General features: G+C 51.0%; 6 protein-coding genes across 6 annotated transcripts; 2 read left to right on the forward strand and 4 right to left on the reverse strand.

Moving 5' to 3' along the window:
- Positions 1–263: 263 nt before the first annotated feature.
- CTRU02_211399 (C6 finger domain-containing protein) lies at positions 264–1556 on the forward strand (the record flags this gene model as incomplete). The annotated part of the gene is made up of 1 exon (XM_036720421.1): positions 264–1556. The coding sequence occupies one exon, from the start codon at positions 264–266 to the stop codon at positions 1554–1556; it is 1293 nt and encodes a 430-aa protein (XP_036588164.1).
- A 1512-nt stretch (positions 1557–3068) lies between these two features.
- CTRU02_211400 (uncharacterized protein) lies at positions 3069–4261 on the reverse strand (the record flags this gene model as incomplete). The annotated part of the gene is made up of 3 exons (XM_036720422.1): positions 3069–3399; positions 3461–3948; positions 4010–4261. 3 exons carry the CDS (start codon positions 4259–4261, stop codon positions 3069–3071), a joined length of 1071 nt encoding a protein of 356 aa, XP_036588165.1.
- A 2594-nt stretch (positions 4262–6855) lies between these two features.
- CTRU02_211401 (transcription factor atf21) lies at positions 6856–8010 on the reverse strand (the record flags this gene model as incomplete). The annotated part of the gene is made up of 1 exon (XM_036720423.1): positions 6856–8010. One exon carries the CDS (start codon positions 8008–8010, stop codon positions 6856–6858), a length of 1155 nt encoding a protein of 384 aa, XP_036588166.1.
- Positions 8011–11500: 3490 nt separating this feature from the next.
- On the reverse strand, positions 11501–13001 carry CTRU02_211402 (6-hydroxy-d-nicotine oxidase; the record flags this gene model as incomplete). The annotated part of the gene is made up of 2 exons (XM_036720424.1): positions 11501–11988; positions 12053–13001. 2 exons carry the CDS (start codon positions 12999–13001, stop codon positions 11501–11503), a joined length of 1437 nt encoding a protein of 478 aa, XP_036588167.1.
- An 831-nt stretch (positions 13002–13832) lies between these two features.
- On the reverse strand, positions 13833–15381 carry CTRU02_211403 (uncharacterized protein; the record flags this gene model as incomplete). Its single annotated transcript, XM_036720425.1, has 3 exons — positions 13833–14553; positions 14638–15060; positions 15113–15381. 3 exons carry the CDS (start codon positions 15379–15381, stop codon positions 13833–13835), a joined length of 1413 nt encoding a protein of 470 aa, XP_036588168.1.
- Positions 15382–23153: 7772 nt separating this feature from the next.
- Positions 23154–25999, forward strand: CTRU02_211404 (opt oligopeptide transporter; the record flags this gene model as incomplete). Its single annotated transcript, XM_036720426.1, has 5 exons — positions 23154–23222; positions 23285–23953; positions 24026–24456; positions 24515–25733; positions 25796–25999. The coding sequence occupies 5 exons, from the start codon at positions 23154–23156 to the stop codon at positions 25997–25999; spliced, it is 2592 nt and encodes an 863-aa protein (XP_036588169.1).

Raw genomic sequence — 25999 nt, forward strand, 5'->3', positions numbered from 1 at the left:
CATCTGCGTATTGCGGCGGGAATGACCTAGTCGTAAAACCAAGTTGGGTTTTAATAACCGTATTTAGTGCGCTCTGATTCGTTGGTTTTCACCGGTATTGCGTATTGTTCGCTTTCACTTTTGCTTTACGAAGATAGTGGGGGCCCTCGTATATAGCACCAGAGGGGTTTAACAGCGTATTCTCTTTTCTTTCCTCCCCAATGTTGGCACGTATACTGAGCATCGACAACTCGTTGCTCTGACCGATACAGGATTTCAGAGTCATGACAACAAACAAAAAAGGGCAAGTGACAAAGCGTAGACCTCACCGCAAGTCTCGTGGCGGGTGCTTGCAGTGCAAACAGCGCCATGCCAAGTGTGACGAACATCGCCCAATCTGTATCAAATGCACCACCACGAGTCGCAGATGCTCATACCTTGATACGCTTCCCACCACCAGTCCAGCGACTACCACCAACCCAGTCAACACGAATACGACCGCGGAAAAACCAGCACCTATTACTCCAGCCCCCTCAGAGGCTACTGCCATCGCGCTGAGCCCCAAGTCAGTCATACAGAACACGGCCTCAGCCACTTCAACGCCTGACGCGGCTACCCTCCGACACTCCAGCACTGATAAGATCTTGGAGCCTCCGCCCACAGGCATCGCTGCCTCGCCTTCTTCTCCCCTCTTCGAAGTGCGTGATTTAGTACTTCTACACCATTTCGATACGGTACTGATGAAGGACCCGTTCATCAATGCTGTGTCAGACGAGCATGGGAGTAACCCCATCACAGAAATCGTCTTCCAGTCGGCTATGGAGGCTCCTTATCTCCTCATCGAAATACTCGCGCTCTCTGCAGCACACATTAGCACCACACAGATTGACCCTGTCGAGCGAACGAAGAACCTTCAGACTGCCCAAGAGCTCCAGACACGGGCACTGAGCCTATTCAACCAAGCACAGGTACATGTCACGGACGACAACTGCCTGCCCATGTTTTTCTTCCCGTCCATCCTTGGCATACATACCTTCTTCAACACCGTAACCACTGCAGTCGGACTGAGCGATTTCCTAACCAAGTTCGTCCAATACCTCCATATTCACCGTGGAGTTCGCGCTGTCACCGGCCAGAGCTGGCACATCATCCGGAACTCTGGCATGGGGGACATAATCAACGCAACGGAGACTGTCAGCCTAGAACAGGCCATATCGTCATCTTCCACTGACGCTTCGGACAGCTTAATGGAGCTGTTGTTGGGAGTGCGTCCCACACTCAGTGACGACTTGTTTGCAACGTACGTGCAAGCTGTGCAACAGCTTCAACTGGTGTTCAAACAACACCATGCCGCCCCCCAACACTTGCAGCCGCACATGACTATTTCATGGCCTATCCGTATCTCTAGCGATTACATAAGCCTGCTCCAGCAACGCCAACCTGTTGCGTTGCTCATACTGACCTACTGGGCCATTCTGTTGCATCAAGACCATAATTTCTGGGTCTTTGGTGCTGTGGGGAAATCCCTGGTAGAGTCTGTTGCAGACTACCTTGGGGCATATTGGGAAAATTGCTAGCCATACCAAGGGACTGTTGTCGCAGCCTCGATGGAGAAGTTACGATACCTAGCTCTTGAGTAATTCAGGGTGTAACTCGGCGTATATTGTGATTTTGTACTGTTGTTTTCATCGTTGACCTCGTTATGCAGATGAGCGCAAGTTGCGGCCGTAAGATAGAAAGATCAGCTTATCATTCCAAGTCTTTTGGTCTAGACGAAGGGGCAGCTGGGCATCATGCCAAGGAGAGAATAAGAGCCTTTTTTCTACTATGATCAACTTGGTACGCAGGTGATGATGGCTTCAACCAAGGTATTTGTTAGAATAGATGTAATAGCCATGGCGGTTAAATCGGCTGTGCCACAAAGAGTCACGATGACCCGAAATATACAACATTGCGTCAACCACAGGTCGCGAATACCCGAAAGGCCTGCGTTGTTCCTCAAGGTTGGTGATCATTTTGATGGTTCTGTTGCACCCTCCGTAGTTCATTAGGTACTCTGCAATAAAATAGTCAGAAATACGGGGTTGTGTGGCACCGTGGCCGAGCAAGCGGCCGAACGAGGCCTTTCTCCAGATGTGTCACCCGGAAGATATCTATCCCCCACTTTTTACGGCACTTTCACAATTATACTACTATCACCATAATTCACCGTCTCCAATTTTTGCTTGCTTGTCCTTTCAATCTTGTAGGAAATCTCCAAGGGATACTACTACAAAATACCCTGAAAACAATAGAGTCAAAAGCTGCATTTCGTCATGTAAGTCTTTGGCCACCTTCCGCAGCCTCTGGCTCTAATTATAACTCTATGAACCAACCGAAATAACAAGCAGCTTTGTAGCGTACTAGAACATAACTCGACAGGATATAACGACACTGGTCACGCGAGCTTGGTGCTTTTCTTCGTTCCGGCCCGAACCTCGATAGCAGCATTCGGGGCCCGTCTCCCATAGCATAGGGACGCAATTCTCAACAGATTCAACGTACATTTATGCAGACCTCTTATACTTGGCTAATATAGCCACAGTAACCACATGGTTACCCAGGCGCAGTTCCAAGTTGAATGCTAGTCTGTATTGATCGCAACGTGATACAGACAGCCAGGGGATTAAAAAGCGATGGCCTCGGTTCAAGGCCATGCCAATGCTGACCTTTCAAGCCAGAACACCTGAACGGAGGATTTTACAATATATTAATTGCTCATTTCCAGGCAACTGTGGCATCGTTACCATTTGCCTCATGTTGTAGCTCTCCCTTTCAAGCTCAAATTTGATGCACGGTGAAAGCTCTATCGTAGATGCTGTCAAACAAAGAAGCCTCTATTACCGAATTATTTGCTCGGTACCGTTTCATACATTAACCGCCCACTCACGGCGTACTCACGGCAAGGAGGTTGCATGTTGGCTTTAATGACAAATCGTCCAGAGGGTCCAACTCAGCGAACTGTCGCTCAGAAGCGAAAATAGTTGCGATTGTAGGGTGTCTTATTATGTTCTCGGGTAGCTATTAAACCATTATACTATTCTTGTGTATTATGGTGAAGTGAAGCAGTGAGTAGGTCTTTGCGGATTTTGCGGCTCGGAGCGCCATATGCTGATCTCTACGGTCTTATGAATTCCTCGCAAAGGATTACCAGTCTTTATGTCATCCGAGTCCACATCGCAGCCAGGGACGAGTATGTCTTCTTGGGAACGCATCCTTTGGCCTCCACGTACGTGGACCACTCTCTCGCTCATCTGGGTGGCTGGGTCCCAGTCCTGTGTCTTTCTGGTCGATACCAAACTCCGTAGAACTGGGCCATGTGGGCAGCTAGGCTCATAAGTCTGCGATGTGAAGACGAGCTTGGATGCCAGAATATCAATGCTGCGTGGATCATGTTAAATCAGTCTTTGATCAAATTTAATAGAGGGTGCTGTCCACTCACAACATGACGACCGGAAAGAGGCACTCCATTGTGTACGCAAAGCGATCCAGTTGGCTAGCTGCGTTCGTTGCGCTTTGAGCCGTCATCTGGAAGGAGTATGTGATGGCCCTCGTTGTTCCGAGAATAGCAAGCGTCGCCACACGGACTTCGGTGCTGCGCATGAGATATTTGAATAGGCCACCTTTCAGAGTCGCTCTTATGGACGTCGACTTCACTTCAGCAAACGTCTTCAGCAAGAAGAAGGAACTAAGGCATTCCAGCGAAGCGATGAGCACGAAGTAGGCGATGTGGAGGTTGTTAACTGTGCTTTGGAGGTTGGTATTCCCCCTTAGAACAAACTTGACGCGAGAAACTGCGATCATGATGCGGAGGCTGATCAAAACCAAGATGATTGTCCAGAACAAGGTGTTGAATAACTTCCAGCCCCAATCTTTCAAAATCCTGCGCAGGAGGACGTAGCTATAGAAAGACAATCCGACCTCTTGTACCTATTACGTTTGTTAGTTGTTTTCACTGGGTGCCCACTTGACTTTTGTTCAAAAAACACACCAGCCAGAAGAAGTCTCCGAACGCAGAAGCGGCTGCTTTATTCTTGAGGGCATATGTGCCATCATAATATGCGTAGTAGCACAGTCCGTTCGCGATAGCGCCGGAAGCCGAAGACACGATTGGGACCACAGTGATCTGGGAGAAGGTTGTGATGCCGATGACGAGTAGACCAAACAGCACATTAGCGGCACCTATTGTGCTCAAGATTGACCAGCTCAGCTCGAAGTAGACTGGTAAAATTGGCGTCGACATGACTACGCCCGATGGTGTTTGTTCAGTGGTAGCCTAGGAGATGCATGGCGCGTGGGGGCGTGACAGTGGCACCGAGAACAACATAGTTGATGAGGAGGTGGCTGATCGCCGAAATATAATTCAAGAAAACCTTACCCGAATGAACCACATGTGTGTGTTATTAGTTGTCGGGCTACTTCAGTGGTATACTTTTTGTGAAGATTCATCTTGGCACAGAAGCTTCCGCCTTTGGAAGCGAAAGCTGGATCGGTAAAAAGAATTGAGACGTGGCTCATGAAGAACACCAGAGTATGTGTGATGGTTCATGAGGGATGTTGCCTGGTGATAACCAGTCATCTCAGAGTATCCGGGGCCTTACTTGCATCTAGATTCAGCACGAAAACCTTGTGAGCTTGGGGTATTTGTAAGTTGTTCACTGTTCTGGGGCGCATCGCCCAGGGCCGTCTTTCGGAATCCAGGATGCGTCTTCCGGCAAACGCGAGTTCTGCGGAGAGTGCGGACATGCTCAACGTCGGGTATCGGAGCACTGCAGTACCATGTGTCGTGCAGATGCAGAGGGGTTATTAAACTTTCTAAACATCGGCACGTCGCCAGCTCGGATCGTGAAAGCCTTGTGGACGCACGTGTTATCTTTGGCATTCTAGACAGCATACAAACTTCATCATAACAATTAAACCAGCAGAACCATTGCGCGCAGATGGAGTGCGAAATGCTACAGCTTTCATACATTTCTCTGCTGTCAGAAGATAAGCAGAAGATGATGGGACATCGGGCAATCCCCTTTCCTCCCATCAACAAATCCCTCGAGTAAACTACCCATTCAAGTAAGGGCGTTTCTTGAACTTTGGAAACGCACTGAGCAGTAGATCCCACCATTGATACGTCTCACACATCAGGGATAACTGTGTGCTGTCAAGGTTTTGTGGCGCCACATTTGCAAGTTTTCGCAAAGCCTAAGGCCACCCACACGCCTCCCCTTCAGAGGGTGCGAGAGTGCTTACTACGACAACTCAGAGGCCTTGGGGCCCCTTGCAAGATGATGTGCGACTATGCTCCACTCAAAACGTGGAAAAGTGATCAGCATCAAGGGCGCGCCATGGTCGCCACTCCGACCCCTTCAAGGCGGGGGTTTTGCTGCACGAAGCGGCAAGGAGGGGGCCGGGGGGGTATTGAACCCTGAGAAACACGACGTGAATATGACGAACCTTTCTTGTCATTCTCACGATAGATGTGAGAAAAGAATTGGGACCAATGTTCTGGTGTTTGAAAAGAGAACATGGCATTGCTGCTGACGCTTGATTGGAGTACGTAATAATGTATCGATCAGCTGTTACGGTGACCTTCTGCCTCTGGAACGAAAGCGCCCTTGGTCTTTGGCCGCTTCGGATGTGGGTGGAAGTGGTCGGCTTTTGGCTTTGCCGCCGTCTGAAGGCCTGGAGCATGGACTGTAACTGATAGGTTATTGGATGATTCCTAAAGTAAGTAGAGGGAAGCTTCTCAATCCTTGAGCTGTTGGTAGGACAGCTTGAGTCGTGGCTCGCACATCTGATTTCGTCCGATAATGTAGGTTTGCCAGTTGGGGGCGGGCGTAGTACGGGGACGCCAGCGAGCCAGGTTTCGACCATTATATTGGACTTGTGCTAGATGTTTCGCTTCTCTGAGGTTGGTACAGACCGATGGCTTGCGGAAAAAAGAAAATGTTGCTGGAGTAAAAGAACAGCTAGGGGAAAGAAATGTGACCTGAAAGCCCTAAATGGTTACAAATAGACAGCGCTTGTTGCAACACCTGGGCCGGAACAACCCACGCTCGGCCTCGTATTAAAATCCGTCCAAGAGCTTAATACTCCAAATCAAGAAACATTCCAAGAAGAAGGGACAGAGCCAAGCAATTATTCGTAGGCAAACCTTATGGGGTGGATAAGGCACGTGTAGTGGTGGCCACCATCTGAGTGAAAGCTTTCGGGGGATTGCCGAGAACTATTCGAGATATTCCTCTGCGCAATCGCTGGCACCCTTGCCCGATATTTGTTCGCGTTCTCACTCCTCCCTCGTTGCAGTCGCTAACTTCTCGAGTAAGTTCACGGCTGCAAGTCGCTGACACAAACCTGTCCTCAAAGGCCCCCCTCTTCAGGGTTTTGCAATATATAATTCACCGGAGAGAACACAGACCATCACCGTCCAACGTGCCATTGGAGTGTAGACCGATATTTGACGCAACATGGGATTTTGTTAAACCACCATCATGCTAACTTGTCTTAAGCTTGTCTAGGATAATTCGGAGTGACATGGTATGAAGCAATGCAATGGTCTCACAATACTTTTGGGAGCGCTTATTTTAAATCATGGATCTCATTAGAGTTTCTTCCAACGGCTGAATCTGTAGGCTCCTCGTTTGGCTTGAAACACATTCCTCCAAACGTCATATAACCAAACGCCCTGGCTTCGCCTGTTGTTTTCGTCGAGATGTCCCCTTGGAATCCGTGAGGACCTCACATTTCTTCCTTTCCTAATCCAAACGCCACGCCTTCTGAGCCTTTAAATCGAACACCGATTTCTTACAAGTGTTTGTCTTCTTCCCCTTGAGGCCCCTGTTGCTATGCCATCATAGCACCTTGAGATTGCGCTCTCGCGCTGTGGGAGACCGAGACATCATCCAGACCCGAGAACCCGCTTTCCGAGTCCAAGGGACGCATTTCGGATCTGCGGTCCATGTCGAACATTTTCCAGTCCACAAACCCTTCTCCTTCTGCACCGTCGACCCCGGGATGTGTGACCATATCAGGTCTTCCTCCTGGCCCTGCCGGAGGCGCCGCCGCCGCCGCCGCCATGCTCGAGTGGACTAGGTTCTGCGCGGCGCCAGAAATGTACTCCTCGATGTAGGAGCATCCGCACCCGCCGTGTTGGAGAACCATGTTCTTCAACATCAAAATCTCCCCTCGCAGCATAGCCGCCTCGGCCGTCAAACTCCGGTTAATATTCTCCGCGACAGCTTCCTGCGATTGTAGCTCCTCGATGCCCTTCTGCTTCTTCTGTCGGCATTTATATGCGGCCTCGCGGTTGCGGGCGCGAATGCGGTTCTTCTTGTCGTCGGAACCGTTTTCACCCCTGAATTCGTCCGCGCCGCTGACGGAGGCGGTAGACGCGCGTCGTGCCGCCGCGGCCTTCCGCTGCTGTACTTTTGTTCCGGTCGAGGAGGCCGCTGTTGCTGTGGAAGGTGCTGCACGTGTGGCTCGCGCATTCGTTTCAGAGAGGCGAGGCCGACCCCTTCGTCGCTTCGGTAGCTCTGTCGTTTCCGCCGGCTGCGGCTTGGTTTCTTGCTCGGGGCTAAGAATCAAGGGGTCGACTGGGGGAGAAACACTGCTGGGGTGTGGTGATATGATGGAGCTCGTCGGCGACGATAATGAGTTGCTTGCAGGAGAATCCTGCCATCCTCGGGAGCTTTGCGTGGACGAATCGGAGATGATCGAAGGTGGTGCCTCAGGGGCTGAAGTCAGGGCAGACGGCGTCACGAAGGCTGGTTGTGAGCCATTTGCTGATGTGTTTTGCGCCTTCAACTTCAGCTGCTGCTGAAGGAAGAACTGGGCTTGTTGGTTTTGTTGTTGTTCACTAAGTTGTCGTTGTTGGTGGTGCTGCTGCAAAGCCTTCTCGTCTGCCGAATTGGCAAAATTGTTAGGGAGCACTCCAAAAATGGTGCTACTCGGTAACCCACTTTGAAGTGTACTCACACCACCTGCTGAGCCAAAATCCATGACTGCTGAGCTCTGTGGCTATGGAGCCGTATGGACGGGGCAGAAGAAAGAGTTTACCAGGGTAGCTCGGCCTAACTAGACTATGGCTGGTTGGCTAAGAGTGCTGGAACCGTGTGGTCTCTGCAGTGGCTGTGCTTGGATGTCTGAGATGCTGCGAACTATTATAATCACAGAACTCAATTGAATGGCAAGTTGCTGATATGGCCGTCTAAAGAAACCTTTTTTTTTTTTCCCGGTTTGAAAAGCAGGTAATGTCTAGCACAAATAGGGTTGAGGGTTGAGTGAAGTGTATATATGGGTTATGAAGGGGGTCGAAAAGAGGATATCAAAGGTACTTTATACAATCAAACAGGCTTGGGCACGCGGAAAGTAAGACACCCCAAGTCCGGTCTTTTACATGGCATGAGGATCCGCCATATGGCACGGCAGGATGGCATGGGCAGGCAGGACAGTGGCTCAATACGGTGGGAAGAGTTGGCCCTGTCGCCAACAGATCTGATCGGGAAAAAGCTGCGCTACCATCTGAGGCTCAAGAGCCAATAGTACTGCATGGTTAAGTTGCCGTCGAGTGGATGGGGAGGGAACATGGGCGTTACAGTGTCGAATATCGTGTGAATGGATGCTGGCATCGAGATCTGAGCCATTTGCAAGCTTCTCGCAACCCATGGACCAGAAACCATTCATCGCCCACAACTACGATTGGATGGTATCCCAGGGGCCAGATCACCGGGCTGAGAAGAACTGGTGGGCGATTGTGGGCTAACACTGTACAATGACGACTGATACCCCTTCAACACCATGTCAACATCCTGTTTTCGTCACACCAAGTGAGGAGATCCGGAGGTAACCTCCGGACAAGTGCAACACCTGGTTGGGCCAGAGAGGGCCGGAGGGGTTTCCCCGTCTTGACCACCACTCGAACGGTGAGAATCGTCTGTGCACAGGTTGGATACAACCAGGTGAGGGAATGGAGACCGTGGCTGATCGACCGGGTACTTGTAGACGGTTCGACATCTGTGGCCTAGTCTGGCACGCCAGCAATCCACTAAAATGCGATCATTCTCCAGTCTTCCCAGGCACACACTCCCGAGCTGCCCTTTTCCTTGGTGTCTCCACCATTTTGTTCTTTTTTTCTATGCCTCTTTGCGTAAAGATGTGCAGCTCGCCACCGTCTCGACGTTCCAATCAGCCACAGCCGTCCACGTTTACCGAATATCCGAATATGTCGATTGGTCGAATTAGTCAGAGACCCTATCGGCTACGAGGTGGCGAGTGCCCCGGACCGTATCTGGAATCCTTACTCCCGTACCGACGATTTTCAGCAATTTAGGAACATGCAATCCCACCATTCAGAGCTCCCGGAGGGCATTCCGTCTCGCATCTGCTTTTCTGGAAACGCTATGATGGAATGAGCTTATGAAGTTGTTCTTGTCCTCAAGCTCCATCACATCATCATGTCTGGTGCCATTGGACAATGGAACCTGCTCCGTGGATCTTCACAACAACTCAGTTGACGTGAGCCTCATCATTACCGTCTACTGATGGCCACTTACTAATGCCAGACCGTGCACGACCAAGTGGCCTATAGACATCAAAATGGTCCACGGAAGGTTATTCCGTTAGGCGGGGCCAACTCCGATGGGCTTTTCCAACTCGATCTTGGGAAATCCCATGCTATCCACTCCAACGTATCAGACGGACTGGGGGCCCCTTAGGTCCTTTTTCGGACAAAAACCTCCTTGAATCCAGTAATGGCCACCGCGCGCTTGAGTTACGGTTGTCCAAGGTATCCTGCTTCTACTCTCTCCCTTTTTTTTTTTTTTTTTACTCCCCACATTCGAGTCTCATTTCTCCGTAGACTGCATTGGAAACGGTTCAAGTCAGATCACAGTCCCTTCATCTCTGCTACATCTTGCAGCAAATACGTGTGGTTGCGTAACGTTAGCTGCCACACTGCCTGCCCATCGTTTCGACCCTAAATTAGCCTACCCGGTGATGCAGGCCGGAGACGTCACTGAAGGCTCCAACAACTGACAACGGAGCTTGCCCCTCCTAATGTTTTTGGCACTCGAAGCTTCCGTTGACGGTTCCTAGACGGGCCGGAACTATTTCGTCGGTGTTTAGCTTCCAAACTTACCTTCTTCGAGTTATTAGCTGCAAATTGTCCATAACTAGATTCAACCTAGGGTTGCCATTTCCCCCGTTGGTGGTTGGTGCCCAACCTTCTCCCGCGGTTCAGGCTAACCAGGGTCGGCTGGGAACTGAATCTGCAAGACGTTTGCCGTCTTTTTCACGTATATGTTCCTGAGCCTTAGTGGCCCTAGCCCCTAGTCTTCCTTCCCGCTGCCGAAACAATTGGTCTGCTCCATCAGCTTCCGTCTCAATGATCGGCCCCAATATAGAAACAATGGTTCAAGAAGTGCAATTCTCTTCAGCGAACAACACCCTGATTTCACAACTTCACATGTTTTGAGTTATCTCTTGGCGCTACAAGACACTCCGGCAGCTATCGCAGCGACTGTTGGGCCAACATGGCACAAGACAAGAGTAGCTTGCCCCAGCGGCTGGGCTGAAGGACTCCTGATACTTAGCCCGTGCGTAATTAAGATGGAAAATATTGCATTGGGAGCATTGGAGGCATTGGTAGGATCTGCTATCTATGAAGTTTTTCGAGTAACGGAGCTTGCGGTTGGGGCCGGGACATGGCCAGTTACCCGCCCAGTTGCCCGACCGGGACGACTTTATGATGCATATCAGACGGAACACTGATACGGCTCCGTGGAACTACAACATCATAAGTCTTTTCCTGAGATTTGTGGGATTTAATGACGATGTCTAGGAAACTGTGGACGCCATGACCTTGCTAATGAGAGAGCCGAGCTTGACATCGTGGGAGAGAATTACGCAAAATCCGAACCGGTTTCAGTGGGTAACCAGTTGCTATAGTTGACATTCATTCAGTGCGTCCCTTTCGAACACAAACTCCCCAACCCAGATTATAGTACTTCCGCAGGTAGGCTTCTGCATACTCAAAACAAAGACGGCTGCTTCGTGGTATTTTCTCGAATGCAGTCTCTCTCCTCGAGCTATCCTCCCGAGACATTAAGGGGCCCCGTTCCATTCAATTCCAACAGCGAGCATTGAATTGCAAAGCCTAAAATGAGCTGGGCCAACGCAGTTTTCCCCGCTGCTAAGCCCGGCTAATGTCACCGGAAGCCTGCGATTGGGGAGCCCTTCGGAATAGTCACATTGCGACTGCTGCAGCTAATGATCAATTGGAAGAACGAGAAGGGTCCACAAGATTCTACAAGTTTGTCAAGAGGCTTTGCCTTGAATCCTATCGGCAGTAACAAGCGGCAAGATAAGAAATTTCATTGCAGCATGTGGGGGGGAGAAAGCTCAGAGCAGGGCCAGATGCCTAAACAACGACATTTTCCGGCTTGGAACTCCGCTACCGTTGACGTTGCCGATTTCGGTGTCACGGCATGCCTCAGACAAGACCTAGTCGTGGATATCCCGTTCTATAGACGTTGTCTGGGTCAAATTTGTTCTTGATCTCCTTCAATCTCGCCAGCGTCTCCTCCCCGTACGTGGCCACCCAGTTCATGTCCGTCTCGGGGCTCAAGTTGCGGTTGCCGTAAGGCAGGGCCAAGCCCCTATTAGCTACCTCACCAATAAGACCATCTGCCCACTGTTTGCATTCCTCAAAGTCCGCCGGGTAAGCCGAGGGGTCCGGCAAGCTTGCGACTGGGTTCAGAATATGATGACGGTTTCTGAGCGGGTAGCACGCTGCTGGGTTTTCCTGGAGCGCTCGTCCGTGGAAGCTGTGGATGACGGTGCAAGACAGTGGGCCTGGCGGCGGGTAGTCTTCCATAACCTTGCCCAGTTCCTCGGTGAAGGATTCGACTATAGACAACCGTGGGTGCAAATGGTTACCGGCAGGACGGGGAAATTCGTTGAAGAACGTGTAATCGTCAACTGCGGCTATTAGCATGATTTTTCCCTTTCCTTCTCTTTTCTTTAAAGGCTTGGGGTCTCATACCTTCTGCTACCGTGTCTAGTAGCGGTGTTCCAAGGGCCTTCAGTTTCTGATGAAAAGCCCAGCCATCCTCAAGATTATCATCATCCGAGGTCCAAACAAACAGCCAAGCTAGAAGAGGACCGACACCCGGAATGTTTGTTTGCAAAGCCTCCCCGGAGAAATTGACCGGGAGGTCCTTCTCAAGTTCGAGGAAGTTCTTCAGCACTTCAGCTGCCTGAGAATTGGAAAACCCCAGAAGACCACCCAAGAAGCCTGTTTCAGGGTACAGTTTCAGCCGAAGCTCTACCACGATGCCAAAGTTGCCATTGCCAGCCCCTCGAAGGGCCCATAGCAAATCAGGGTGATCGTCAGTGTCAACAACCTCGCCGCTGGCGAGCACAACCCGCGCACCGAGAATCTGGTCGACACCCAGGCCGTAAAAGGCACTCAAGTAGCCGTATCCTCCCCCAAGCGCCCAGCCGGTTATTCCTACGGTTGCGCACCAACCGTGGGGCGTCAGTAGCCTGTGCGTGTGAAGGAATTTGGAAAGGTTGATGCTGGGTGTGCCCCCACCAACACGAACGGACCTCTGATCCTCGGCAATGACCACGCTGTCCAGGCCGCGAAGATCGACGATCACACCGTCCTTCCCTTGCGCCTGTGCGGCGACCATATCGTGCCCCCCACTCCTAATGCCGAATGGGATGCCTTCGGACCGCATCTCGCGAACAACTGCAGCGACTTCATCGGCTGTTCTTGGCCGGATGACTGCCAACGGCCGCTGTTTGACGGCCGCATTGTAGAACGGGCTGACTTCTTCGAATGATTTAACCGAGGAAGTGTATATCAAGAGGTCTGGCAAGCTTTCCGAGATATTTCGAAGCTGAGGGGCGTCTGACGCTACCTGCTCCGAAGTCGATGCTTTGGGGTTCACGACGCGGAACTCCGCTGCAGCCTCAAGCGATGTCATTGTAATCGGTTTCACTCTGTTTGAACAATGTTGGGCAGCGTGTATCCTGACTGGCAGTGAGAACAGTTTAATTATATCGATCGCCAAACAAACCCCTCACAAGGAAGACATATGGGATCTTTCATCGGCACCTCTTGCATATCGTCCGTGTGGAAATCCCCTGTCCCAATGAGATTTGATTTAATAACTTGGTGCAGAAAACACCAATTATTAGCGCTTTGAGTCCGAGCTATATCGCTTCAGCTACAGCTTATAGGGGACCACCGATGCCGCTCACGTCAGACGGATTTGCGATACCTGGCGGATAACGTCAGATTGAGCTTCTACCTACCTAATTGAAGGATTCTTCCGTCTCGAATAGCTAGGATTTCATGTATATCTCAGAGGTCACAGCAGAAATAGGAGACGAGTTTCTGTTGCGAGTTTTCCAGGAGAGTTCAAGTATAGTTTTCCGCATAGGTTAGCACGTTTCGTGCCGACACCTAACCAATACTTGATCCTTCTATGGCGGCTGTCTCTACTTCCACAATTGGCATAATGAGTCCGTCAACAAATCACGCATTTAAAAAGAAAAAAAGAAAAAAAACTATAAAAGTTCTCTTAGGCATACTCAGCTTTTCTAGCCTGTGCCAGACGCACTTGGTCTTGGCAACGATCGAACTATCGCTATGCTGACAGCAGAAAGCAAAACGGTATCGCAGCCACATATGCCACCATGCCTCTTAGAGATAAGTCTAGACAATGACAGATTCATGTGATAAGTTTAAAGTATAAATCTACGCGCGTACTCTGCACACGATTGGCCGGCTTGGCTAAACCACAACTGCGAATCTAAATCTCAATGAGCCGGTCGCCGTGGGGGATTTGAGCCGCGTGCAACACCAATCGTTCGTACACTTTAACACCTTGCGAGTCATGTATGTTCTTAATCCAAACAACTCTTTGCAGGCGTTCCTTTGCTTCTGGCCATGTCCTTCCTAGATATTCGTGCACGCTAGCTAGTCTGGGCATCAACCAGACATCATCTTCTTCGGTGAATACCGCGAGAGAGCCCATCATGAGTGACCAAGCAAAGACTAGCTTTGCGGCAGGTGTGGAAGACTTTGACAGTTCGACTTGCTGGAGCGTTTCCCTGAGCTTGTTGGTCAAGTAGGTAAACTGTAGTCTCATTCCCAAAACATGTAGAAAGAGAGTGGCAATGCATCCGAGCATACTCAGTCGGAGGGATTCTGCCATCGCGTCGTCGGGGAAGTCCAGGTACAACAGGCGATACTCGATAGAGATTGTTAGTTCTTGGAACGGCCAGGGATCGCAACCTCCACTTCGGAAGATGATATTTGTTAATCGTGAGAAGTCTCGAAAATCTTGGAAAACGTAGCTAAGTCGTAGATCGAGGGAATCAACAAACTGTTGTATGTAGCACGGACCGTACTGTATCTTGAGTCCCTCAAAGTGTGGGCCAAGGATCGAGTCAAAGGCAGGCTCGTACGGCAGGTTCTTTCGAAAAAAGAACGGTTTGTTTCCCGTGATCATGGACCATCCAACGTCGGTACTGGACGCAAGTTAGTCTCTTTGTGCTTCCACGCTATACGTTAAGCGAAAAGAGAAAAAAAGAAGGAGAAAGGAAAAAGCTCACCGACAAAGTTTGACGTATAAGTGAAGATTATGTTTGAGACTCTCAACGCCGCCACGAAGCTTAACTATTTGTTGAAGTCCAGCAACATGAGCGGCTGAAGAAGCACGGTCTCCAAAGACCTCAGACATCATGCTCATGGTCACGACCGTGGCGAGTGTCGAGTCGGTCAATGCCGTGTCTGGATTAGCAAGGTTCTGATTCAGGAGATTCAACGTCTTGCATATGTGGTAGTTCGTCTTCTTGCTAAGCGCTCTTCCACGCATAAAGTCATGCAACATGCTGGCAGTGAAAATCACCGAGTGCAGATATGCTTGGTCTACCTTCAACCAGTAGAACCAGGGCGTCTTGCTGGGGTCGAATCGCAAACACCACTCCACTGGATACATGGCTTCTTTGAGAACAGCATAGTCTGCAGAATTTAGTCAGCAAAGACAAGAAATGGATTTAGAGTAGGAGACTCGCATTCGACCATCATCCCTCGTGAGGTAAAGTCACATCATCGGCGAACTGGTGTAACTGCGTATCATAAGGTTCATGCAGGAGTCGTAGTAGATACTCTCCATCATTCTCCCCCCACTCTTCAGCTGTGAGTGCCTTTGCCACTCCTCTGTCCCGAGTCTGCGATTTGGATGCGAGTGGTGCCACTTCTTGTGAGCTTTGTACTCTGTCGAGATCTTGGGGTCTAGTTGAGGATGTACGGTGGGACGGAACGGCCCGCGGCAAACGCGTGTTCTTGCCTCGCATGACATGGCTACGTATAAACTTTCGGTCACCTGCTTTTGGCTTCCCTTTTTGGTCTCCAATTACAAAGGCAAACCCCTTGTTTTCTACTGATGCAGGTCAGGGACGGGAATTTCCTTATAAAGGAAATGGAGCCATACCTGTACGCTTCTGTTGGCCCATTGCGGCTTAAACAGGGTGGATATAGTGCGCTATTATTGATTTAGGTCGCTGGGCCGGTTGATTTCTCTCCGGGATCGTTCCGCTCCAAACGCGTCAACGCCGGAGAATTAGTGTTGCTGAGGCACGGGCGTTCAAAGTTGGGAGAAATGGGTCGCGTTGGTTCGTTCGGTATCAAACAATCAATATTGACGGCACAGGGACGGAACACAATTTAGGCTCGTTTCGTAGGCTTGAAGTGGACTGTTTACTCAAAGAGGTATACAATCAAAGTGCAGAAAGGGAAAGATGCATAGGGATATCCGAGACAGTTAATGTGAGCATAGAATATTTCCTCCGCCGTTTCCTTGCTTACATCTCCAACTAACCTCATTCATTCCGAAGGCAGAATGTTTCAGGCCAACATAATTCGTCTAGGTACCCCGCTTGTCAGCGCGACGAGTCGTAAGCTCAAGAGTGATCCCACTCGATTATTACCCTCTTACGGCCTAGCGCTTATCGTCCCAAGACATACCCTGGGGAAACGCCAAAAGTGGCAAATGATCAGAAAAAGATGTAGTTCTTTCAAGTATGAGGCCCACGTGACCTGTCCGGCGATATAAGACTCGCCGGAGGTCCGGTGGGACTAGTTGGAAGTTGGCTTCCGGAACGGCCCCGGTCCGGTCTATGATTGGTGCTTCAGCGGTTTCCCGGCTTTTGGCCTTAGAAAGGCCCCTTTGAATTTTTTTAAAAAAAAAGTATCTGTGGCCACTGTCTTTGTGTGCCATAGACAATTTGCTCTCTTCAACTCGGTATTCAGATCAATAGCGGCCTCATGTTTCTGTCTAACCAAAGCGACCTCGATTCCATGATAAGCAGGCAATAAGAAAGCTCAACACCACTGGGAGTATAAAATCAAGTAGGAATTCCATAAAATACAACCGAAAGGCAACTGAACTGCGTAGTTGATGCACTGTTGACTGTCTCATAATTTCCTTCATTCGTTCTATTATTCTTCAGTCTCTGGCCGTTAAAGCCTTTGTTTCAAAGCTTGGTTGACTCCATTACATGGAACTCAATGACAGTAACGCAGGGTTGGTTTCGAAACCCGAATAGGTCTCATTTGCAAAACACCTAGCAGTTATTATGAGATACTGCGGTTGATCAGATTCCTACTGTCCCAGAACTCGCCCGGCCTGATCATGGATACAAGGCAGGCAGAAAGAGGACCCTGCTGCTTCGAAACGACTAAGAAGAATCGATTCAAGTTCTCTGGGCATCAAAACGTATTAAAAGGCCGTTCAACAGCTCTTCAGTAGTTACCGGTAGTCACTAATCACCCCAGTTCGACGTCCTTCACACGCGTGGAATCTGGTTAGGTGCTTCACACTCCCCAGCTTGATATCCCTGTTGGTTCATCAAACATCAAGCCGCCATCCTTGAAAGTGTCACGCCGAACTTGGCCGTTCATCCCATGCGGTAGACATTGCCCGGCATCATTGCATGCCATTGAAGTCTAACATGAAAGTGCCACCGTCTGGTTTGTAAATGCCACCACTCTGGAAGCGAAGTCCGAATGCAATATTTTGACATCCAATAGTTTTCAAACGGCGTTGAAGTAAAATATATATTGGTAGTGCCTTCTAAGTTAGGTAAAAAACTACACAATCAGACAGAAAGACATCACAGCAACATAGGGCACGCCATTGACAAGTACCTACACCGCAATGCCCCTTCTATGATTCGCACTAATTGTTTTTGTTGTATGTTGTATGGCCTAGACGATGACCACTGGCGATATCAAAAGAAGGCACTCCTCTCAAGTCAGCAAATCGCTCTCTTCCATTGGCAGATAGGTTTACTGTTGAGCCTCTTGCTGCAAATGTTTCTTCAGCGCCCAAGAGGATCATGATTTTAGGATAGGCTCGCGTGCTTGTCAACATAGGATCAGTTACTGTCATGATATCCCGCATCCTGCAACATGCTAGGAAATTCAGTCTACCTCGTATGATGACGTGAAATAGGCAAGAAACATCGATTGACAGGGTAGCTAAAGATACCAGGTCAGTTTCTCATCATCAGCCTGTTCACCGATGTCGAGGTTGAAGTTAAATCATTGGATTTCTCAAAGTGAAGGTGATGAAACGTATACGACCTGAGTAGCAATCCGGGCGGTCGACGATAAAGATTGCTGTGACTTCAAAACTGCTTTAGAAAAGAACACACGTATAGTAATGTCGCTTGATGGATGGAGAGAGTGCTAAGACGTCTTCCCGAGGCTGGGAAGAATTTCTGTCAGCTTGAAATTCAAGAGAGTCTTTGATCGAAGAGTAGCTGTCACTACCTTTGAATTCACTCTAACAACCTATGGGCCAGGAGGGCCCTAGAGAGAGATTGCTGGGTAAGAGAATGTACTAGCTCGTTCCTGGGGGCGTCTATTCCTAGCGTCATGCGCCCAGGTATAAGATAAGAATCGCGTGAGGTTCTGGGCCTTTTGTTCCGCCCGTCTGGGTCCTTCCTTCTCACTCTATGCAGAAGGTGGGCGTTGGATCATATGCATGAAGCCTAATCGTTGATGGACCAGGCCTCACTACGAATGTTCCCCCGCATATTGGCAGTTCGTTTGCTCAATGGCACAGATTGTTCTTGTACGCCAAGTGCCAGGTTATGTGCTTCATCGACATCATGCAAGTGGCAAGCCCTCCTTTTGCCGTCCTGAGAAAAGGATCATTCTCTCAAGCCACATCCGTGGTAGCTGTCATGATAGCAAAGGTTCCTCGCAGAAACCCCCAGCCCAGGTTATCATCTGACACTAGGCCTCGTATAGATTATCGTCCATGTCTGGAAGATGAATTCTGCCGGAAGCCAGTTGCCACAGCCGTCTAAGCCACCAGATCACGATGAACTATCTCTATCCTTCTCGGGAAGAGAGGCATAAAGACGTAGAGGCCACGCAAGTGGAGGCGACACGATGCTTTCAAATGCACGATCGCCCGATCACGTACTCTCTGGAGGCGAATATGTGCAGCAAACGACATTGGGTGCCATTCGCATTCTTGGGGAGTACGGCCGCTGATCCGTAGGCAATCGTTAATGATAGGGCTACACATGGTGAATTCACACCTAGCCAACTTGCATGGGAGATTTAGACGCCTGCATTGAACCCTGCGCAGAGCATTTGCCCCAGTCAGCTAGAGAGGATGGCTCGCTAGAGCCAAGGCATATCCGAAAGGGGGGGAGGCGTGATGCGCTGGATGAGCTCACGGTACATGTTAAGGTTATTCAACTGAGCACTCATCACTCTCTTCGGACGATGCGGGAGCCTTAGACTTTTGGAGGAAACCGGGATAGGCTATTATCGGTCTACTCTTTTCCGAAGAGGCTCGTCTACCTGCTTGCAAACCACCGGAGACTTGTTTGAATCTCAAATTCCGACGGCATCGTACTCGAAGGGTGCCACCGGCGGACGACACCCTCTTGTCGGGTCGTCGTTCAATCAAATAACCTAATGACCTTCCGCATACTGATAGACCGGTCCTGCGGCCATTTCCAGCAATCTGTCCCATGCCAAGCAGCTAGGTATATGGGATAGACTTCCAACAACTCTACCGTCGCATGCCAAGAAGTATTATCAGCAAGGGACTGTGAGGGGTATCCCAGGCCAATAACGTTGAAGCCAACCACACCAATCTGGCACATTATCACTGATGCGAGAATGTTAGGGCACAACACTCAAGCCTTGCGGTGATGATTTTCTTCCAAGACTTTCCAAGACGGCAACATGTGCCTAGACATGTGCCTAGACGGAGCATTACTATCGCCAAGCAGAGATCAGAAAGCCGGGAACCGAGATGTTGTCTGCAGCAGTCCGCGCAACGTCAAGCCTCAATCACATCGTCATACCAGCATCAAATAGACGCCGTAGATGGCTGGAGGGAGAGAAAGAGGTTCATAAAATGTTTTCCAAATAAACAAGTCGACGCGCTTAGAGAGCAAACTTGACGAGTCATTGGATGTCTCGTCGCCAAGAGCTCAGCGCATGGCTGATCAAATCCAAAAAGGAAGCTTCTTTCTCGGCCGGGTCAGCACATGACCGAAGTCGCTAAGCAGTAGCTTCATTCAGCAGAAGGGCTCCAAATACTTGGGCGCAGTGCGAGCATAGTGGTTTCACAGCCCGGCATGCGCCGCGGTTCTTTTGAACAGGAAAGGGTCTTAGCGATGCCATCGCAGAGTCGCGCCGCACAAACGTTCCCTACAGGATTTCAGCCTTGGCACTATGCTTGACTTTGGGCCATTTCCCATCAAGAAATTAGTGATAATAACCCAGGCGCGCGTGTTGCGATAACGGTGGAGGTGATTGCGCCATGCGACATTCGACCGGGGGATAAGAGACATCCCGCCCAATAACAAAGGCGGAAATGCACCTGCCGAATGCAGAAGTCTGGAGAAAGACCAGGGGGGGACGGTCCGGCTTGGGGGTTTTGACGAGGGAATCTCTACCTGCTCGTACGACGGGCGGCGTTGGTCCTAGCTGTGTCCAGACGACCCTGCAGACCAAAAGTCCGCTGTGACAGGGAACATGCCGCGGGTGGCTGGCTTGGTAGTGCCAGTCAGAGATAATTAGAATATTACAATACGTTGTATGATATGGAGAGAACTTGGCAGAGTCTGTTACGAGGGGGAAGTCCGCTAGATACTTATCATGGCCAGTTTCAATCGAGGGCAGACTCAGCGATTGACATGGGAATAGGGAGACCAGGGCCTGGTAGAGGACTGAAGAGGATGAAGAGGACTCATCAACGGGGTCGATAGCAATCTGACCCATCCTAGGCAGCCAATGTTATGATGGAAAACTAGCAGGGATGATGGATAGGACGCGTTGCCCGACCCATCTAATAAGCTGCCGATACTGGGAGCTCGTGAGGGGGAACTGGCTAGGGCCAACATACTATGGTAGAGGATGGCGCCCCCGTCAAACAAGTTCCTCCCAAAGTTCTTCCTATAGCAAGCGAGCCCAGAGTGAATCAACTTGCCACCATCTACCTGATCGGATGATACGAGTTCAGTGTAAACAAGGCCTATGAATGGTCAATTCACCGATGTATCCCCCGGTCGTATGGCCGATAACAGTTTGGGCGACGGCGATGGCAACCGGGGAACCTTTGCGATGATTGTGCAGCCCCCCAGTTCGTCCTTTTACTGCGCAGTAAGACAGCGGACAGCCACACGGCTCTTATCTTAGCTTTATTGCCTCTCATGTTTTTGAGGGTGTGCAGTGCAGTAGGCCAACAGCCACATAGTGCACAAGCTTTGATAAGATCTCTTGACATGTCTTGTCCTTCTCGGGATGACACGTCTTGGACTTCTTGGACAGTCTTGGAAGTATGTCGTGATGGTCTTGGGTGCTCTTGGAAATCGATCTTGGAAAGCTTAGGAGTCTTGGAAAACTTGGGGGGGAAAACGCCACCTACAGGGTCCAACGGCCTTGACGCCCTTTGATCATGTTCCGCTTTGGTCTCGGCCCTCGGAAGTGCCAAGCCATCGTTCGCCTATGCCGCTCGACTAACGCACAACCCTGTTGACGGTAAACAGATGCTAATTAAGGACTGATTCGTTGAAGGATACTTACTGGCTTATCCCGTCAACAATGTCAGGGCAGACATAGGTGCCAACCAATCCAAGCACTGGTATTTCTTCTACGCCGGTTCGACGGTGCCTCCCGCTCATGTTCTCGACAAGCCACAAACTTCTGGCAGTGTTGCAATGCAGCGTTTTTTTACGTCAACAGCTGCGTTCCGTAACTGCAATGTGCCTCTGTCCGTTCTGCTGAATGCGGCACAGCGAACTAAAGCTTATAATGTGTCTCAAATAAGGCCACAAACGGGGGACCAAGGTAATCGAAGGTTTGGCGGATAGGGTGCCCTTCACTTCAAGATCCCTGTACGACTTCACTATCCCCCATCTGATCTCATGCCCCGCTGGTCCCTACGTTCTAGATTGCATTTGCAAGGGGGGAAAACTGGTCCCCGAGACGTCTTCTTCGGCGACAGGTTCCTCCCACATGTTAGTAGCAGTCACACGAGCATCCAGGCCATTTTGCTGGCTGCTCGTTGTTGGCAGCACGGCAGAGACGGCAGATATACACATACCTAGTAGGGCCGCCCGGCGGTACTCCCACGCACACACACCTACCCGAACAACTCATGGCGAGCACCTGAAATGCTCTGTTATGGGATTAACTTGCATACATACGGTCGGGTAACCACTGATATTAACGGGAAACACACAAGAGTGTGGCATCCTGGGAACAAATCAGCCTGTGTCTAATTGACCAAATCCTGGGTTTTTCGTGTTTACTCGCCGCCACTCTACCCGATCGACAGTGAGACCAACCGGTAATCTTTCTGCGGGCGAAAATGTCGCACCATGGTGAAGCCATCGCGATTGCGACATGAGCGGCATGCTAAAAAACCCCAGAGTATTTTGATTGGAAGATACATATCCCGTTGCTGCAGCCTCTCGTCAGTCATTCAAAAAGTTCCTCGGCTGATAGCTGACAGCAGCCTTGCCTTGCCAAATCAAGGCTCTCCGCGGTCCCGGTTGCATGGGAAAATGGCTGAAAACCGACCAAAGACCGAACCTCAAGCAGACATCCGCGGCGTTGAAAGGTGCAAGTCGCCAATGGCGACAACACCGAAGGCTCTAGCACCATTAGCAAAGGTTCCATGTCACCCATGCCTGCACCAGGGATCCTTTGCTTTGGACCTGAAGCCCCATCTGCAGGTTCTCAGTGCAGACTGGGTATCATCCGGGGGGGGGGTATGACCGGGAGTGGACTGGGGTGGAGGTGGGTTTTCTTTTCCCTCCCGCCAGACCAGAAAAGCACACAGACAACGAGCCACAAGGACATACTATGGAGAAAGGTAACCTGCCATAAGGTGTTTCGTCCTTGTGTACGGGGATAGACGTGGTGTCTCTCTCTGTCTCGTTCATTGTGCTTCATCCCATCTCTCTCCTCTCTCTCTCTCTCTCCTCTCTGCCTTATACTTACTGTCTTACAATTGCTCGGCAGTTCGCCTAAAGCGGGCAAAGCAGGGACGTATATTCAACCCTCCTCCGTCGCCTAGGAACCTTTGATACCAGCCATGTCGAATGTAGAAGGTAGAGCTGTCTTCTGCCAGGGTTGTATTGCATGTTCGGATGTACGAGCAGATGAGGGAGCCGGTTGGAAGTCCAGCCCAGAATATGGTCACCCATGCCACCCCACCCTTGCTCCGAAGAGGAATCTTTGCCATCCCGACCCATGTTCATCGCAGTGTCCTTCCATCTTGAACAAGGGAAGCCTTCGCTTGATCGTCTCGTGGCGACAATGTCACCACCATTTCGGGGGCTTGCCAGGCAGTTGGGATCTCCGGAGGGGGGGAGAGGGCGCCCCATCGATAAGCATACGGTCACTTTCGGCCGATTGCCTTGGGGCTCTGGATATTAAAAGGTCGCGATGTCTTCGTCCGTCTTTCCACGTTTCTTTTCGTTCTTCGGTCACTGGCAATATTTCCAGCCCAAGAGTCAACGGGTCCCAGCCAATCAGTCTTTCCACGCCTTACTCAAGGTGAAGAGTTCTGACCCAGCGCAACACAATGTCCGATATTCGTCAAGAACGGCCCGCCGCCCAGGGCGGCGTGATCTCGAGCGAGAAGCCCGCTCCGGTAAGCCAACATGCCGCTCAAGGCCCACTTGAGCCTCACTTGTCTTGCATGTCGAAATGCTGAACTCTTCCTGCCAGGTCATCGACGCCCACCCTGAAGGCGTTGACTACAATGAGCACGTCGAAAGAGACCTCAACGTCACCGAGGACGATCTGCTCGAGGCCAAGGAGCTCGCCGCGCAGATGTCCCTGGAGGAGGTTCGGGAGATGATGTTCAACGTCCACAAGATCCACGAGAAGGACCCCAACTTCCCGCTTGCCATTATCGAGAAGATCGAGGCGTTCCTCCAGAACGACGACATTTTCGAGAACCCCGAGAAGCATGAGACTCTGATCCAGGAGATGAAGCTCGAGGCCGCCCTCATCACGGGCAACTCGCCCTACTCCGAGGTGCGCGCCGTCGTCGACAACCACGATGACCCGACCATGCATGTCTCGACCATCCGCGCCTGGACCATCGGTCTGCTCTTCTCCGCTCTTCTCGCCTTCGTGAACCAGCTTTTCTCCGTTCGATACCCGTCCATCACCATTCTGGCCAACGTTGCCCAGCTTCTCGCCTACCCCCTGGGTAAGATCTGGGAGAAGACACTGCCTGACGTTGGCTTCACCGCCTTTGGCTCCCGCATCTCGCTCAACCCTGGCCCGTTCAACCGCAAGGAGCACATGCTCATCACCATCATGGCCAACGTCGCCTACAACATTCCCTACACCAACTACATCATCTGGACTCAGGTAAGCCTTTCTTTGTCTATGCAACTTTGCATGTTTCCCCGAGAGAGACACGAGATTAACAAATCATGATAGTGGCTCCCCCAGTTCTTCAACCAGTCGTACGCCGCCAACTTTGGCTACCAGCTGCTCATCTCGCTGTCCACCAACTTCATCGGCTACGGTCTCGCCGGTCTCTGCCGTCGTTTCCTCGTCTACCCCTCGTACTGTGTGTGGCCCGCGTCGCTGGTCACCATCGCCCTGAACGCCGCTTTCCACGCCGACAAGAACACCGCCGTCGACGGCCCTTTCCGCAGCGTCTGGCGCCTGAGCAGACAGAAGTTCTTCTACATCGCCTTCGGTGCCATGTTCGTGTGGTTCTGGTTCCCCAACTACCTCTTCACCGCCCTCAGCACCTTCAGCTGGATGACCTGGATCGCGCCCAAGAACCGCAACCTCGCCACTGTCACTGGCTTCAACAGCGGTCTCGGATACAACCCCTGGCCCACTTTCGACTGGAACATCTTGTAAGTGATAATCCTCCTTTTGAACGTCCCAGAAGACGAAGTTGACTAACTCGCGCAGGTTGTTCGACAACACTGACCCCTTGATGGTTCCTTTCTTCTCTACCTTCAACAAGTTCCTCGGCACCTTCTTCTCCGGCTTCGTCATTCTTGCTGTTTGGTACACCAACACCTACAACACCGCTTACCTGCCCATCAACTCCAACAAGGTTTACGACCACTTTGGCAAGCTGTACAACGTCTCCCGCGCCGTCAACGAGCATGGTCTGTTCGACAAGGAGGCCTACGAGGCTTACTCTCCCCCCTTCCTGGGTGCCGCCAACACCATGAACTACATGTTCTTCTTCGCCATCTACACTGCCACCATGACCTACGCCATCCTGTACCATCGTCATGAGATCATGCTCGGTTTCAAGGCCCTGATCGGCAGCTTCAAGAAGAACAGCGACGTCGAGAAGGACCAGGTCCTCGATGTCCACAACCGTCTGATGAAGGTCTACCCCGAGGTTCCCGAGTGGTGGTACCTGCTCACCCTGGTCGTCGCCGTCGCCCTCGGCTGCGCCGGTATTGCCGCCTGGCCCACCTACACCACCGTCGGTGTCGTCTTCTACGGTATCATCCTCTGCCTCATCTTCGTCGTCCCCGTCGGTATCATCAAGGCCATGACCGGTATCGAGGTCACCCTCAACGTCTTGGCCGAGTTCATCGGTGGTTCCTGGGTCGAGGGTAACGCTCTGGCCATGAACTACTTCAAGTCCTTCGGCTACGTCACCTGCGCCCACGCCGTCTGGTTCTCCAACGATCTTAAGCTTGCGCACTACGTCAAGATCCCCCCCCGCTTCACCTTCTGGGCTCAGATGTGCGCGACGCTGGTGTCCACCCTTGTGTGTCTCGGTGTCTTGAAGTTCCAGATGACCAGCATCGACGGTATCTGCACCCCCGAGGCCAAGTTCAAGATGACCTGCCCCGGTATCAACACCTTCTTCACCGCCTCCGTCCTTTGGGGTACCGTCGGTCCCAAGAAGATTTGGGGTGCCGGTGGCCAGTACACCGAGACCCTCCTCGGTTTCCCTCTCGGTGTCGCCATCGTCCTGATCTTCTGGGGTCTTGGTAAGAAGTTCCCCAACTGGAAGTGGGTTCGCCAGATCCACCCCGTTGCCATCATGTACGGCGCTCTCTCCTGGGCTCCCTACAACATTTCTTTCGTCTGGCCCTCCGTTCCCATCGCCTACTTCTCCTGGGTCTTCCTCAAGAGCCGCTTCTTGGGTCTCTGGTCCAAGGTATGTTATCCATATCCTCTCTGATGCTTCGCAATTGAATCCGTAGCTGACTTTGTCCTCAGTACAACTTCGTTCTTTCCGCCGCCTTCTCCTGCGGTATCGCCATCTCCGGCATTGTCATCTTCTTCGGCCTTCAGTGGCAGGATATTGAGATTGACTGGTGGGGCAACAGCGTCGTCAGCGAGGGCTGCGAGGGAGCGGCTTGCCGTCTCCTCACCCTCAAGGACGGCGAGTACTTCGGACCCCGTATCGGCGAGTTCCACTAA

This window comes from Colletotrichum truncatum (assembly GCF_014235925.2).
Source record: "Colletotrichum truncatum strain CMES1059 chromosome Unknown Contig_0007, whole genome shotgun sequence".
Classification (NCBI taxonomy): Eukaryota; Fungi; Ascomycota; class Sordariomycetes; order Glomerellales; family Glomerellaceae; genus Colletotrichum; species Colletotrichum truncatum.